This window comes from Bufo gargarizans, chromosome 4 (assembly GCF_014858855.1).
Source record: "Bufo gargarizans isolate SCDJY-AF-19 chromosome 4, ASM1485885v1, whole genome shotgun sequence".
Classification (NCBI taxonomy): domain Eukaryota; kingdom Metazoa; phylum Chordata; class Amphibia; order Anura; family Bufonidae; genus Bufo; species Bufo gargarizans.
In genome coordinates this window covers 267245353-267262248 of record NC_058083.1, presented here as the reverse complement: position 1 = coordinate 267262248, position 16896 = coordinate 267245353, and the positions used below count along the sequence as shown (strand labels likewise).

Genomic DNA, 16896 nt, shown 5'->3' with positions numbered 1-16896 from the left:
TTACTGCTTTTTATTTATCCTGCATACCAAAAAGCAAAATAAAAAGTTGTATGTACCCTAAAATAGAACCAAATAATAATAATAAGCCCTCAAACCTCCGTCAAGAGAAAAAGATATTTCCATATAGATGGAAAATTAGCAATTTTCACTTTGCAGGTTCCTCTGCTTATTAATTCCTGCAAAACACCTGTGGTGTGAAAATGCTCACTCCACCCCTTGATAAATAACTTGATGGGTGTAGTTTCCAAAATGTGGTCACTTATTAGTCGTTTCCACTTTAGAGGTACATCAGAGGCTCTGCAAATGTGATGTGTTGCCCATAAATCATACCAGCAAAATCTCTGCTCCAAAAGCCAAATGGTGCCCCTTCCCTTCTGAGCCTTGCCGTGTACCCATACAGCAGTCTACGTCTCCATTTATGGCATTTCCATACGTATAACCTGCCTATCAATTTAAGTAGTGTGGTGTGGGTTTCAGATGACACCAACTGGGACACAACATATTGGGCACTGGAATGCCATATCTGTGGAAAAATTGCAATTTTCACTTTTCATGTCTACTGTGCATAAATTAACCTTGATAGGTGGAGTTTCTAAAATGGATTAACTTTTAGGGGGCTCAAATATGTATGGTGCTCTTTCACTCATGAGCTCTTTCATATGTTCAGTAAAAAGATTAGGGTCACATGTAGGGTGTTTTTAAAACCAGGAAACACAACAAAATAATAAGAGGGCTGACTTTTCACACTGGTACACAATGGGCACAATATATTGGGCAATGGAATGGTATGTTCTGTCTGTGTAAAAATTGCAATTTCCACTTTGCTCCATCTGCTGTGCACGTAGCGTAACTACCATAGTGGCAGACCATGCAACTGCTATGGGGCCCAGAGTAAGAGGGATTATCTCCTCTTCTACTGGAGGTGAAAACCTGGTCAGGGCTCTACCCTCTAAAGGAACAACTTTTAGTAAATTAAGCAGTGGGAAAAATGTCCGAAGGGTCATTGAAAAGGGTTTAGGCAGAAACCCTTCTGTCCTGTGTGGGGGGCCTGGTATGAACCTTGCTATGGGGCCCTCACTTCTCTATGTACGCCACTGCCCGTGCAACACCTTTTGCAAAACACCTGTGGGATCAAATTGCTCACTGCATCCGTTAATAAATAACTTTTAGTTTCCAAAATGGGGTCACTTCCCAGGGGATCCATTTATTATTTCACCCCAGAGCCTCTACAGTTGTCAGAACAAGATTCGTAAGTCACCAAATCGGGCCTCAGATGTTCCTGGTGTTCTTTAAGTCCTGAGCCCTGTGGTATGTCCAGGCAGAAGATTAGGGCCACATAAAGGATCTGTGTAAAAATTTTAATTTTGACTTTTCACCATGCGCTGTGAATCAAATTTTGCACCTGTGGGGTCAAAATGCTCACTACACCCCTTCTTAAGTTTTATTTTTATTTAACCTTAGAGCCTCTGCAGTTGTCGGCTAGTGCTGTAGGAATAACCAAACATGTGCTCTTTTTTCTTCTGAGCTCTGCTGTGTGCCCAAACAGCAGTTTATGACCACTTTTTATCCTGTTACCCTGAAAATGACAAATCTGGGCTAAAGTGATATTTTATTGTAAAAATAAATGGAATGTATCATTTTCACAGCCAAGTGTTTCTAAAATCTATGAAATGTTTCTGAGAAGTGAAAATGCTAGTACACCCCTCTATAGATTTCTTGAGGGGTAGTTTCCAAAATGGGGCTATTTCTTGGAGTTTCCACTGTAGGGACAGCTCAGGGTCTCTTTAAATGCAATATGGCATCCAAAACCCGTTCCAGAAAAATCTACCCTCTAATTGCCACACGGCGCTCTTTCTCTTTTGAGCCCTGCAGTGTGCCTGTACATCAATTTATGACCACATATAGTGTGTTGCCGTGTTCAGGAGAAAATGAGTAACAAATTGTGAGTTGCCTTTTCTCCTGTTATTCCTTGTGGAAATGAAAAATCTGGGGCTAAATCAACATGTTGTTAGGGAAAAAAAATGTTTCATTTTCACAGACAGTGGGGGAGATTTATCAAACAGGCATAAAGTAGAACTGGCCTAGTTGCCTATGGGATCAGATTCTACCAGATTCCACCTTTAATTTTTCACAGCTCCATCTGATTGGTTGCTATGGAAAACTAAGCCAATACTACTTTACACCAGTTTGATAAATCTCCCCGAGTGTTTTTCTAAATTCTTTGAAATGCCTGCGGGGTTTAAAGCACTTACTATACCCCACAATAAATTCATTGAGGAGTGTGGTTTACAAAATGGGGACATTTATTGGGGTTTACACTGTAAGAGTACCTCAGGGTCTCTTCAAAATGTGACATACTTGCAAACCATTCCAGCAAAATCAGCCCCCAAAAGCCATATGGCACGCCTTCCTTTCTGAGCCTTGTGGTATGCCCACACAGCAGTTTACAACCACATGTGTGGTGTTTATTTAAACTTCAGAATAAGGGTAATGGATATTAAGGTTTATTTTGCTGTTAACCCTTGCTGTTTTCCTTTAATTCCTGTAAAACACCTAAAGGGCTAACAAAGTTTGTAAAATTAGTTTTGAATAATTTCAGGAGAGCAGTTTCTAAAATAGGGTCATTTATGGGTAGTTTCTATTGTGTAAGCCTGACAAAGTGACTTCATATCTGAATTGGTCTTTAAAACAGTCGTTTTATTTATATAATGGCAGCATGGTGGCTCAGTGGTTAGCACTGGTGCCTTGCAGCACTCACTGGGGTCCTGGGTTTAAATCTGTTCTTGAACAACATCTGCATCAAGCTTGTATGTTCTCCCCATGTTTGTGTGGGTTTCCTCCGGGTACTCCAGCTTCCTCCCACACTCCAAAGACATACTGATAGGGGACTTAGATTGTGGGTCCCACTGGGTACAGTTGGATGCTAATTTCTATAAAGCGCTGCAGAATATATTAGCGCTATATAAGTGCATAAAAGAAATAATAACTATTTTATGAGGTATCACTGTCTTAAAAGCAGAGATATTAATTAGTATATAGTGAATTTTTCCAGATTTTGAATAAAAAATAAATAAAATAAAGGTAAAACATATCGACTACCACTAACCTGAAGTAACCTGAAGTACGATGTGCCACAAAAAAATCGCAGCATTGTTTGGATAAGTAAAACCAGTCCAAAGTTATTGCCGCATAAAGTGACACGTCAGATTGGCAATATTAAGCTTGGTCAGAAGATGAACAATAGTCTGGAATATCACGTTGACATGCACGCTTGGTTTATAGTATGGTGTAAAGCCCTGCTTTCAGCAGAATTTTGGATTTTAATTAGGACTGTTGGGCTGGTTAAATATTTGGTCAATTGGAAGGTCAATATTCAGGAGCATTTGGCTTCCATGTGACTATACATAATGGCAGCATGACAGAGTAGACTATAGAAGGATGCACCAGTGATTTCCTTTTACTATTGGTAGTGGAGTGCATGTCACTGAACATGAGATGAGCTGGATAAGGCTGTTGAGAAAAGTTGGGAATGCTGTCTGGACCAGACTCTGGGGAGGCTAATATAATCAAGTGGAATAAGCAATCATGGAAGCTGCCAGCAGACATCAATGAGAGGAGCCATAAGTACTGTATCATTGAACAAGTGCTCAGGCTTCAGTGTTTCTTCCATTTTTAATAACGAGAAAACTCTGTCTGCACATCTAGGAGTCCATTCAAGATTTTATGGTGTCTTTGAAGTCCGCCGATTCAAGCATGTTCGTTTTCTTAGTGCTATGTGCTTCCAGCTAATGATAGGCAGCACGTGCACATAGTTTTCTCCAGAATACATTTTTAATGGGATTATCTATGAAGCTAGTTGGGCATCCAGATAGCTTTGCCAAAAACTATTTCATTAGTTTGCAAAAGCCTTGGCATTTTTTGTTCTGCTTGGTAAAGCTCATAAAAACAGGGACCACTGCTTGTCATCACGGTGAAATTGTCTGCAATTAGTAGGTATTACGGCTTGAAATACCTTACATTTATCAACGCAAATCAAAGTTACGCTCTTTGAGTTGGCCTTGGAAAATGAACACCTGAATGGCAGCCTTTCTTGCTGACAATAAATGGACTGTTACTTTAATGACAGGGAGCTGAAGAGGTGGCAAAGCATGATTGGGCCCACAGTCCCCCTGCCTGCACGATAAAATTTTAATTTACACATAATGATCCTTATTGAGGAGGGCAGAAAATAAATCTTCATGTTGATACTTGAGAATAATGCTGAGTAGAGCTTTTCATGTAGTGTGCCATTGAACCCAGATCATATGAAAGTGGGGTATTTATTTGGCAAGTTAACCTTCAAATGTAATAATTTGGGCACAAGTCCTTAAAGGGTTCTTCCAGGTTGCATCAACATCCTTTAAAATAATCATTTATAAAGGCAGCTGTAATTTTGTAGTGTATTTCTCTCATCTTTATAGCTTCTATCTTCTGTTCTGGGCTGTGGTCACATGACGATATAGATACAGCTCTTTCGTATTTCCTGTGATGTTATGTCCATGGGTGTGCGAAAACAGTGGCATTGACTGGGGAGTGTCTATGTAACTAGCTGGGTGGGAGGAGCTATAAACTAGCTGGGCGTTGTTGGGGCGGTGCTAGAGAAAGGAGAAGTGCATCATGGGTTTGGTTGGATACAGCAACAGGAAGTGCTACATACATGATGGAAACAAACCAGAGGGATTTATTTAAATGGTGAAAATCAGGGTCAGGAGAAAAACATGTTTTCTGCTGGGGGTACGACAGGAACTGGACTGGTAGAAAAGACTATATATAATATAGGTCTGCTATAGAAATCTGTGAAATCCACCTTTTCCTTGATGATGATATAAGGTTGATCTTTATTTTCCTACTGATCTTAAAGTGATGCTATACACACACACAGGTCATCAATATCAGATAGTTGAGGGTCAGACACCCTGCATCCCCACAGATCAGCCATTCCAGAGTAGCTCTGGTGCAGGAAGTAAGTGCTAAAACTACACCATTGTGTAGTGGATGGCGCCTGTTACCACAATGTACCACAGAGCTGGTTACTACACCATGGCTGGAACTGTGTAGTTCTGGCGCTGTAGCTACTGCAAAATAGCCAGTGTGCAGGGCACTGGCCCCGGCCAATCTGAAGATAGGTCGCCAGTATCAAAATACTGGACACCCTTTTTACACACTTGCTGCGGCTAGGATTTTAAGGCTTAGAGCTCGATATTAGCCCAGAATCTTAACTGTCAAATGGTACCTGGCAGTTGGACCATGTCAGTCTTCTAGGTGCAATACTTGGAGCTCAGCACCCACTTTGTATTGTACAGTCAAATATCTAAAGTAAGTGATAGTATAAGATACTGTAGGGGGACAAAGTTGATGGATACTGACTAAGGGATTTTTTTTTATCTTTTCTTACAAAGGTCATAGCTGAGCAGGTTTCTGATAAACATTTGGAAGAAGGACGTCTCTACCCACCTCTACAGACCATACAAGAAGTCTCTGTAAAGATAGCTGTAAAGGTAAGTCACAGTACAGGTAATGGTGCAGGGTATTGTGCTTAAAGAGGACCTGTCACCTCCCCTGACATATCTGTTTTAGTAACTTCTTGCGTTACCCATGTAATAACAATTCTGGAGCATCTATTCTCATGACTTTGTTATGCTGTGCCTCTGTTATTCCTACTAGAAGGGTATGCATGAATTGCTAGCAATCAGCAATAAATAATTCTGGGTGTTACCAGTGGGCTGTGTGTCTCTGCACAGTTTGACATTATCCAATCAGTGCTGCCAGTGAAAGACTATGCAGAGACACCTCCCCCCACCCCTCCTCCTCAACACCCGGCTGGAATTTTGTTGCAGCCTCCTGCTAATTCATTCATAAAATAATAATTGGAATAATAGAGGGATGGCATAATTACTTCATCTGTAAAATTAAGATATATTCAAGTGTGACAGATTTGCTGCAAACATTTCTGCCACTGTCCAATTTATCTGAATGGAGCTTGCAGAAATCTATGTGCTTGCCACTAAATCCACTCTATTCAGATGAATGGGGCTGATTTTCAGTTACACACATATCTGCTTCTGTGCTGCACAATAAAGCAATGAAAAATTTATCTGGTGGTGCCTTGGACCCTTCTTGTTTATTGGACTTCTATGGTAGATCAAGGTGAAACCTACCCCTATGTCATCGAGGTTGTCTGAGATCTTGATATTGATGGCCTATGCTATTGATCAGATCGGCGGCGGTCAGATCAGCGCCTTGTGAGTGCTGCGGCCTCTTCCTAGGTCAGTGACATTTATCAGTCACATGGTCTAGGTGCAGATCAGTCCCATTCAAGTAAATAGGGGTGAGCCACAATACCAAAAGCAGACACTATCCAACAGACGGCCCTGTGCTTGTTAACCCTGCAGTGGTCACTGGAGCAAGGTAGTCTCCTCAAACAGCTGTTCGGCGAGGGTACTGGGATACCACCGCTGATCCTAAGGATAAGTCATAAGTATTAAAAACCTGGAATACCCCTTTAATACACCTTGATCTTACCTGGTGCACACGATACCTATTTAGTTATCTTACGGGTGAGACGTCTTCCAGCCATCTTATGCTGATCACTCCTGCTGTACAAGTCCTTCTCTGACTACACCGATCCTTAGCAACATAATTAACTGTTTTACTTATTTTAATGTTATACTGGATGTAGGAGAAAAGCTGGTGAGGCCCCAGTCGAAAATGTTTGACAAGCCCTGGGTTGGACAAAACACATATTTGGCAATCTCGTATGCTGACTACGGTGATCCAAATTCAGCTCTGTACTTTTGTCTGGAATACAGATGCTAAATTGTAGCAGTATTCTGGCCACGTCGACCTGTCCTGAGACTGATAATCGCAAATTTCCCCACCAGCGCAGTGCAGTCTTCATTAGTTAATTAGAGCCTGCCGTAGCATGTACCGCCACGAGGTCGCATCACAACCGCACCCTAAGACTCACCAGAAACAGATGACAATAATAGCAGCTTACACCAGTAAAGGTATTCATAGAGGCTGCTCTGACTTTGCAGGTCATTTTATTTGTGATGTGGAAATAAACTCCATCGCATAAGCAGCACAAGAATGGAGCATTTTCAAATAAACCTTTTGATAAATCAAGCAGCGTGTGATGTGAGAGTATACGTTACTCTCTGGATGTTTTATCTAGCATGGCAGGACTCATAGATCATAGATAGGTTATGATGGATGATATTTTGAAAGTTTATAATCCTATGTATTTTCAGATTGTAGAGAATGCCTACAAGGATAAGACAGCATCTGTCTTCCCGGAGCCCGAGGATAAGGAGGCGTTTGTCCGTTCCCAGATGTATAGCACAGACTATGAGCAGTTTGTGGTGGATTCCTACTCCTGGCCTAAGGAGGCAACGACAGTTCAGACCGTCACTGTCTAGACACTAATGACAGGAGTGAGATAGATTTTTCTCATGAAACATTAAGAAATTTTGTTGTGCAAAACTTTTTGTATTGAAACAATTAGTTTTACAAAATCACACTTCAAATAAATAATAAATATGCTATTGTCACGGCCTATGGTGTATTTTGTGACACTTTCCTTCACTTGGTTGCCCCTGGCAACGTCTGGTGTTGTGTGCATGTGGTGGCAGTGTCTCAGCCCTATGGCTGATCCCCAGGACATGATTGCCACACATGCCGTTGCCCGCGGCAACAGGTGAAGTGTGTTTGTTATGTGTGTATTCCCCTTTAAGTGGCTGTCTTCCCTTGCCTTGTGTTTGAAGGGTTAAATCCCTTCTGTGTGTGTGAACACTGGGTGTGTCTGTGTGGGTGTGACTACTTGGGCCTATAAAGCCTCAGTGAATATCACTTGTCTGAGGGGTACTTCAGCCATGGTTAGCTGGAGCAGTCTCCTGTGTATTCCATCTGCCAGTGGGGGCCACCCTTGTGGTCATAAGTTTATGTGATGTTTACTTGATGTTTTCCTTTGTTATTCGGTGCAGCTATGGATCTGGGTTCCTGTGTGTGGATGTGTGTGTGCTGTGTTCATTTTGTATTGTGTGGACATCAGCTTGCCAGCACAGGGATCCAGTCAGCAAGGCTGTGGCAGGTGGCTGGAACTAGTGCAGTTCACCTGCCATATCCATAGGACTGCTTGTGTTCCCCTTTTCCCTGCAGCTTGGCCAGTGAGACTCCTGTTCCTCCGTGTCCAGAAGGAACAAGTCGTCTTACCCTACTCCTAGTTCAGGGATCGGCGGAGGGTGAGTAGGGATCCGAGGTTCCTGAGCATGGGCCCTCCTACCTTCAAGGTCGGCTCATGCCGCTAGGAGTTAGGGTCGGATTAGGGATGCGTTAGGAGGTGACCTGCTCCCTAATTCTCTCGTCCTGGCCGAGCAGCCGTTAACATCTTCTGGCATCGCACGGCTGAGGGTTTTCCCCATCCTCAGCCGTGACAGTTATTCAGTGCGTGAAGGTTTTTTGGAAATTCCTTTATTGCGTATTACATTGCCGAAATATGCACTAATATACAGCAGATGCAAGTCAGAAATAGTCCATCGACTGAACCACTGCTGATATGTGGCCATAAGCCATACTTACACATATTACATAGATATATACCTTTTTAAATATATTTGCATTCATTCTAGCTGGACAGGTGAGCACGTTACTGTATGTTATCAGACAGAATGGAATAATAAAATTATTAATTGTAAGTCCATTTCAAACAAGAATATTAAAATCCAATTGAAATGCAGTAATAAATACAGGTGGCACACAATATGGGTCGATTGTCTTCTGTATTTACTTCTGCATTAACTTTTTAATATCTGGATTGGTTCAGTGTTTTCCAGACGTGTTATCTTACATTATGCCTACGTCATACATTGTGTACACCTTTCAGGTATATGTCACGAGCATACCCCAAACATGCACAGAAAAGGGATGAACATAGACTTGTGATAACACAAAGGTTGTGCTAATCGGTAACTTTTCTTGATGGGAGAAATGGGGAAAAATGTGCAATGTCCCGTGATGGAATTGCTAGAATTTTCAGGACAACTGCAAAAAAAAAGGGGGTCAGTCAGCAGTATCCCAATGCGCAAGGTGCACGCCGCCGTCGCTAGAAACAAAACAATGCAACAGCACTCTGCAAACACAAATAACGTACAATAATGCCATAGTTGTCGAAAATATTCTGGTGCTAATACTATGCTAATTTTGTAAATTTGAGATTCTTGGCAAATACATTTTGTACAAAATCTTTTGGGCCCGTCTGCCGGCGTCAAGGCGATCTTTATAAGACAGGAACCTAACACTAAATTCTACCTGCTATGAGCTGTAATAGCTGCCATAAAATTCAGGCTGATTTTAATCAGTAAGCTGAAAGCTGGCTTGTGTGACGCACAGGAGTGAATAATATCAGGTGGAGGTGCTCACAGTAAAGAGGATTCGCCCCTCCTCTGACAAATGTGCAAAGTGAATATAAGAATACTGGGCACTCTCACTTTATGTAGAACCATGCAATTTATTGGACATGTAGACACATAATCATGACTTATATAAAACAATAATATCTAGACGATAATATAATTGTATAAAACACTAAAATACTAACTAAAATCGTACAATAAATCGCTAAATAGTAAAATACCACAATATGGCTATAGGACTGACAAGTCCATATAAATATGTGGACAATGGGGTTGGATCCAGACTAGCCGCTGATATAGACCTTGTGGCTAATGGTTATCTTCTCTAAAAGTCCTTTTTGGCCCACACTTCAAGTTCCCTCTTGAGGATTTAAGATACTGCAGTTTTGATAGTTATCACTTGGTGAGTGTATTATCGCGGCGTATACTCACTGAGCAGCGCTGAATTTTCTGCTGATGTGCTTGCGGTCAAAAATCGTGCTGTAGTTATTGAACTCACAGGCTTCCACTACCGTCCCTCTGAAGTGCTCTGGGTACCGCTCTGTAGTTCCTGAAAGCCGGTATTCCCTGAGACTCAAATCGCCTTCTCCCACGTCGACTTAACTCAAACACGATACTTTGTATCCTCGCGCTGGATACTTTAGCCGCCGACGTGTCAGGACTTGGTTACTCACAGGGTGCTCGTGTTTTTAGTGGAAATCAGCCTTAAATAGTTCCAGCATATATTGGAGGAAAGTTCATGTAGTTGATCCGGGGGTCTTTTACCAAACGCGTTTCGGGGCCCAACGTTGCCCCTTCCTCAGTGGTGATTTTAATCAGTGTAATTATAAAGCTGTAGCCTGCTCTCATTGCATTCATTATAAGCCGTCTGGCAGCATAAGAAGTGTGGAGTGGGTTCAGCATGCATGTTGGTACCTGCATTCCCTGGATTTAACGGAGGCCATTATGGCACCAAAAATGCTAAAAGGCAGAGTGGACCCAGCATGCATATGAACCTGCACTCCCTGATTTTTATGGTGGCCGTTATGGCACATAACAGGTAGATTTTTTAGTGTTAGGTTCCCATTTTATAGAGATCGCCTTGATGTTTGGCAGATGGGCCCAAATACTTTTGCACCAAATGCATTTGCCAAGAGAATCTTACAAAATAAGCGTAGCATTAACACCAGAATATTTTATATAACTATGGCATTGTTTTACTTTATTTGTGTTTGCATAGTGCTGTTGTATTGTGTTTTTTTTTCTTAGAATTTTCAGGAGCACTGTGCCCCCATAAAAGAGTCAAACATTTTGCCTCCGAAACAAATTCATGGCCTCACTAAGGGTTAATTCTCATGCAGCAGATTTGTTGAAGTAATTTCTGAATCTGCAAATCACTTATATTTATCTGAATGGGAGCGTTTTTCTGAGAAGCACACGGATGAATAGGAGAGTCACAGAAACTTTTGCAAGAAATCTAGTGTGTGTGAATTCAGCGTTACCTAGCTATCGATAATGTCCTCTGAAGGGCTCATGCATGCAGCAAATCACAGATAACAGACTAACAGACGTGTGTGTTGCACATTTTGTGGAACGGAACAACCGGCCCTTAATAGAACAATCCTGTCCTTGTCCATAATGTAGACAATAATAGGACATGCTCTATAGTTTTGCGGGTGCCACGGAATAGACATACGGATGCGAACAGCACACAGGTGAGCTGTCCGCATCTTTTGTAGCCCAATTGAAGTGAATGGGTCCAAAAATACGTTAGTGTGCATGAGCCCGAAGAATGGAATTAGAGCTGGCCTGCAACTGGTCGCCCATAACAGAACTTCAACCTGATAATAGTTGATCCCAAGAGAACCAGGCAACAGTGGAAGAAGGAACTCTACAACAGATACACCCCTCAATAGATATAGGGTGTCTTGGCTATACATTTCATAGGGTTTTTGCAGATAGCTCATTGACCCATTTCTAAGGGGCAATGCACATGTCAGTGTTTTTTATGAATGTTTTCTGGTCTGTTTTGCAGAGGAGAATAGCACATCTGTTGATAGTAGTGAGAAAAAAATGGAAGGTATCCCTATTTAGCGGAACTGGATCTGTTTGCAGACTGAAATATGGGCACTGTCATGTGCATCAGGCCTGTGTGTGGCACACTCCATTGTGGAGTTCTCATCTATCAGACTGGCAGAGGAGTGGTTGGTAACCATTTGATTGATCAATACATTGGTGTGGATTCCCATCTTAATATTTGGCTGGAGATGTAACTAAAGGGGATATCTGGTTAAAAATTATAAGTTTATACAGAATAAGGGTCCTGATTCAGAACCTTGTCTGAGTTGAATGTGCTATAAAAAGTGTTTCTTACATCTACAGACGTGGACAAAATTGTTGGTACCCTTTGGTCAATGAAAGAAAAAGTCACAATGGTCACAGAAATAACTTTAATCTGACAAAAGTAATAATAAATTAAAATTCTATAAATGTTAACCAATGAAAGTCAGACATTGTTTTTCAACCATGCTTCAACAGAATTATGTAAAAAAATAAACTCATGAAACAGGCATGGACAAAAATGATGGTACCCCTAGAAAACACAGAACATAATGTGACCAAAGGGACATGTTAATTCAAGGTGTGTCCACTAATTAGCATCACAGGTGTCTACAACCTTGTAATCAGCCATTGGGCCTATATATATGGCTCCAGGTAATCACTGTGTTGTTTGGTGATATGGTGTGTACCACACTCGACATGGACCAGAGGAAGCAAAGGAAAGAGCTGTCTCAAGAGATCAGAAAGAAAATTATAGACAAGCATGTTAAAGGTAAAGGCTATAAGACCATCTCCAAGCAACTAGATGTTCCTGTGAGTACAGTTGCACATATTATTCATAAGTTTAAGATCCATGGGACTGTAGCCAACCTCCCTGGACGTGGCCGCAGGAGGAAAATTGATGACAAATCTAAGAGACGGATAATCCGAATGGTAACAAAAGAGCCTAGAAAGACTTCTAAAGAGATTCAAGGTGAACTTCATGCTCAAGGAACATCAGTGTCAGATCGCACCATCCGTCGTTGTTTGAGCCAAAGTGGACTACATGGGAGACGACCAAGGAGGACACCATTGTTGAAAACGAATCATAAAAAAGCAAGACTGGAATATGCCAAACTACATGTTGACAAGCCACAAAGCTTCTGGGAGAATGTCCTGTGGACAGATGAGACAAAAATCGAAGTTTTTGCCAAGGCACATCAGCTGTATGTTCACAGACGAAAAAATGAAGCATATCAAGAAAAGAACACTGTCCCTACTGTGAAACATGGAGGAGGCTCTGTTATGTTCTGGGGCTGCTTTGCTGCGTCTGGCACAGGGTGTCTTGAATCTGTGCAGGGTACAATGAAATCTCAAGACTATCAAGGAATTCTAGAGAGAAATGTACTAGCCAGTGTCAGAAAGCTTGGTCTCAGTCGCAGGTCATGGGTCTTGCAACAGGACAATGACCCAAAACACACCGCTAAAAACACCCAAGAATGGCTAAGAGGAAAAAATTGGACTATTCTAAAGTGGCCTTCTATGAGCCCTGACCTCAATCCTATTGAGCATCTTTGGAAGGAGCTGAAACATGCAGTCTGGAAAAGGCACCCTTCAAACCGGACACAACTGGAGCAGTTTGCTCATGAGGAGTGGGCCAAAATACCTGCTGAGAGGTGCAGATGTCTCATTGACAGTTACAGGAAGCGTTTGATTGCAGTGATTGCCTCAAAAGGTTGCGCAACAAAATATTAAGTTAGGGGTACCATCATTTTTGTCCATGCCTGTTTCATGAGTTTATTTTTTTACATAATTCTGTTGAAGCATGGTTGAAAAACAATGTCTGACTTTCATTGGTTAACATTTATAGAATTTTAATTTATTATTACTTTTGTCAGATTAAAGTTATTTCTGTGACCATTGTGACTTTTTCTTTCATTGACCAAAGGGTACCAACAATTTTGTCCACGTCTGTACATATTAGATACTACACACACAGTCCATTGACTCCAGTGAGCGCTGTTTGATGGTTCATTCCCCTTGTGGTGGTTGTACAGGGAGACGGATACTGCTGCTACCGTCCCTCACATATGGCAGTTTATTGCTAGGGATCCCACCAGTGTGATCAGCTTATGATCAGAAGATCCTTCTAACAAAAAAGAAATTGCTAAAGTGATTGTTAACCCAATCAACCTAAAAGTATTAGAAAAGAAATGCGAGGCCCAGGAGCACATTAAAACACAACCAAACACAGCTACTGGACCCCATATCATATGTCTTATTGACTTCATGTTAAATTACAGCTTCTCATGCAAAAGATTAAACATAAATAATTTCAAGAATTTGCTTATCAATCGTTACACTTTCTTAATTTGTGTGTGCAAGTTTCTTTTTAGCCTCTCATTTATTGGCAATCTGCCATACATGGGTGATCAGGCAAGTCTTCAGTAGGTGCATTTCTCTGATACTTTTGCAGAACAAGTCGGAGAACTATTTGAATAAGGGCTCATGCACATTGCAGTCTACAGGGCTATTTATATGTACATTCTTTAACCTCTTAGTGACCAGCTTGTTTTAGGCCTTAATGGGGGGTTTGCAGGATTTTTTTAACTCATCAGCCGCTTGAGAAGGCACCAGCCGTAGCGGCCTTCTCTCTGCTTACCAAGTACAGTGCCGTACACTGTATAGTGGCTGTGCTTGGCATCGTGCTCACCAGCATTAACTTCAATGGAGCTGAGCTGCGCCTTGGCCATGTGGCAAATGAACGTGACGACACATAGCCTAGGGAAAGCAAGCAAGCGCCAGTCCTTTCTCAAACAGCTGATTAGCAGGGGTCCTGGCTGTTGGACCCCCATCGATCAGATATCAATGACGTATCCTTAGTGACCACTGTAAAAAGGCGCATTAATAGTCACTAAGGATTTCACAGCCAATGAATAGCGGTCATCAAAAAATAGGATGTCCTATTTCTGCCCGTTTTCACAGGATCCCTGTGGGTCTGTATTGTCAATGGCCATGCTGTATTGAAGGTGCCACATAGCCATTACCAAAAACACCCACTGAACAGTGTGATTTTCATTAGTTTAATTAGAGCCCGCTGCAGCCCTTTCAGCCACATGGCTTCATCACAACTGTGACACAATTAAATGACCTGATCCCTTATTGGGGATCAAAGGGATTAAAACTTAACATTTAATGGTAATAGATTAGAATAAATGGCACAAAAAAAGGATACACAGAATATACATAGACAAGCCAAACACAATTGCACGATTAAGCACCAATGTGAGTAATGGAACGTTCTCACCCGGATGGTTGATGGACGGACCAATCTGTATGGATGGAACCTGAGTGGTGATGCCACAGGAAAGGAGTCCGATTCATGAAGGGTGCTGGTCACTGGAGCGCGTGCATTAAGGATGGTACCAGAAGATGCTGGACGGTAGGCAAGGTCGAGAATAATTAGTCCCTATTGTGTCCCTGGTGGAGGGGGGAGGGGGCTAGTCGACCCTACCTACCAATACGGAGTACTTGCTCAGCAAGGAGCGACCTCGTCCGGATACCTAACCCTGGTGCGGGCCGTGTCCCTAGTAAGCCCTAACAGTGTCCCGACGTGTCACATTTCCGTTTAGAAAAAATCATCAGGGGACGTCAAAAATACAGGGTAGCAGGCAAATTAATGCCTGAAAAATGAACAATACTGGTGGCTAGACCTGCTACAGAGACTAGCCACAGATATGGGAGCTAAGTCAGTAAACCAGGAAAATGGCTAAAGAATACTGCAGAATGATCCAGTGGGGCCCCACTGGATCATTCTGCAGTATTCTTTAGCCATTTTCCTGGTTTACTGACTTAGCTCCCATATCTGTGGCTAGTCTCTGTAGCAGGTCTAGCCACCAGCATTAGTCATTTTTCAGGCATTAATTTGCCTGCTACCCTGTATTTTTGACGTCCCCTGATGAGTTTTTCTAAACGGAAACGTCGGGACACTGTTAGGGCTTACTAGGGACACCGGCCCGCACCAGGGTTAGGTATCCGGACAGGGTCGCTCCTTGCGGAGCAAGTACTCCGTATAGGTAGGTAGGGTCGACTAGCCCCCTCCCCCCTCCACCAGGGACACAATAGGGACTAATTATTCTCGACCTTGCCTACCGTCCAGCATCTTCTGGTACCATCCTTAATGCACGCGCTCCAGTGACCAGCACCCTTCATGAATCGGACTCCTTTCCTGTGGCATCACCACTCAGGTTCCATCCATACAGATCGGTCCGTCCATCAACCATCCGGGTGAGAACGTTCCATTACTCACATTGGTGCTTAATCGTGCAATTGTGTTTGGCCCATCTGGGCTTGTCTATATATATTCTGTGTATCCTTTTTTTGCGCCATTTATTCTAATCTATTACCATTAAATGTTAAGTTTTAATCCCTTTGATCCCCAATAAGGGATCAGGTCATTTAATTCATTCAATTTGGGATTTTTTGGTCAAGGCTCTAAGCTAGACCTGTGCACTTTTTGTACAACCGTGACACAACCTAATAGGTGTAAGGTACAGCAAACAAAAAATTTGCTTTCCTTCCTGATATGCAAAGCAAGACTGATCATTGGTCATGACCCACAATGCAAGTCAATGGGGACGGATCCGTTTTCTCTGACTACAATAGAAAACTGTTCCGTCCCCCATTGACTTTCAATAGAGTTCATTTACAGTATAAATTAATTTCTGAAGTTATTATGCAACGTCTCGTGAGACTTTGCGAAGTAATAACTTTGGCTCATCAGAGCCAATACATTCTAATACTGTATGTAGCTCCTGCTCCGTACAGTATTAGAATGAAGTTTTATGTGAATCGACTTTGGATGTTCCATCCGAAGTCGATTCGCTCATCCCTAGTTGTACTATCAGTAACTGAAGCGTTTGTGCTGAACCCTGCCGGATCCAGCAAAAACGCTAGTGTGAAAATAGCCTAAGCTAGTTTCACAGTTTCCATCTGAAATCTAGGATGTCTGCATTGTTGGAAAGATTGTAAAAAAAAAACTAAGTGACCGCCAATTTTAATACTGAGAACTCCAGCTGGACTACTCAACTCCAAATCTGGTGGTTTCAGTCTTTTGTCATCATTACTATTGACAGACAGATGCTGAGGAATGGTGGCTGCTATCAAACCAGTACCATCTGTTAAAGCTGTCTACTACTTTTTCGCAGTGGTACTGGTAAGAAAGGACAGTGTATTGCAAAGATCCTCAACATTCAATAGTGAACTGAATGTAAATGTAAGGAACCATCAAACTGTTCCAACCTGTAGATACCACACAGACTTCCATCTTTGATGTCTTTCTGTGCCAGATGTGGGCACTAATAACACAGCTCAGCTAGACATTATGCAACATTTAGCTAGATTGTTGCTTCTCGGGTACCTGTAGAAC

At 42.0% G+C, this 16896-nt stretch overlaps 1 protein-coding gene across 1 annotated transcript in view; it reads left to right on the top strand.

The window, feature by feature from the left end:
• ME1 (malic enzyme 1) overlaps nucleotides 1-7593 on the top strand; it is a 356258-nt gene extending 348665 nt beyond the window's left edge. The window contains exons 13-14 of the mRNA XM_044289917.1: nucleotides 5439-5537; nucleotides 7290-7593. Of these exons, the coding sequence (XP_044145852.1) occupies nucleotides 5439-5537; nucleotides 7290-7457 (267 nt within the window). The 3' untranslated portion in view covers nucleotides 7458-7593. The remainder of the gene's footprint in view (nucleotides 1-5438; nucleotides 5538-7289) is intronic.
• Nucleotides 7594-16896: the final 9303 nt, after the last annotated feature.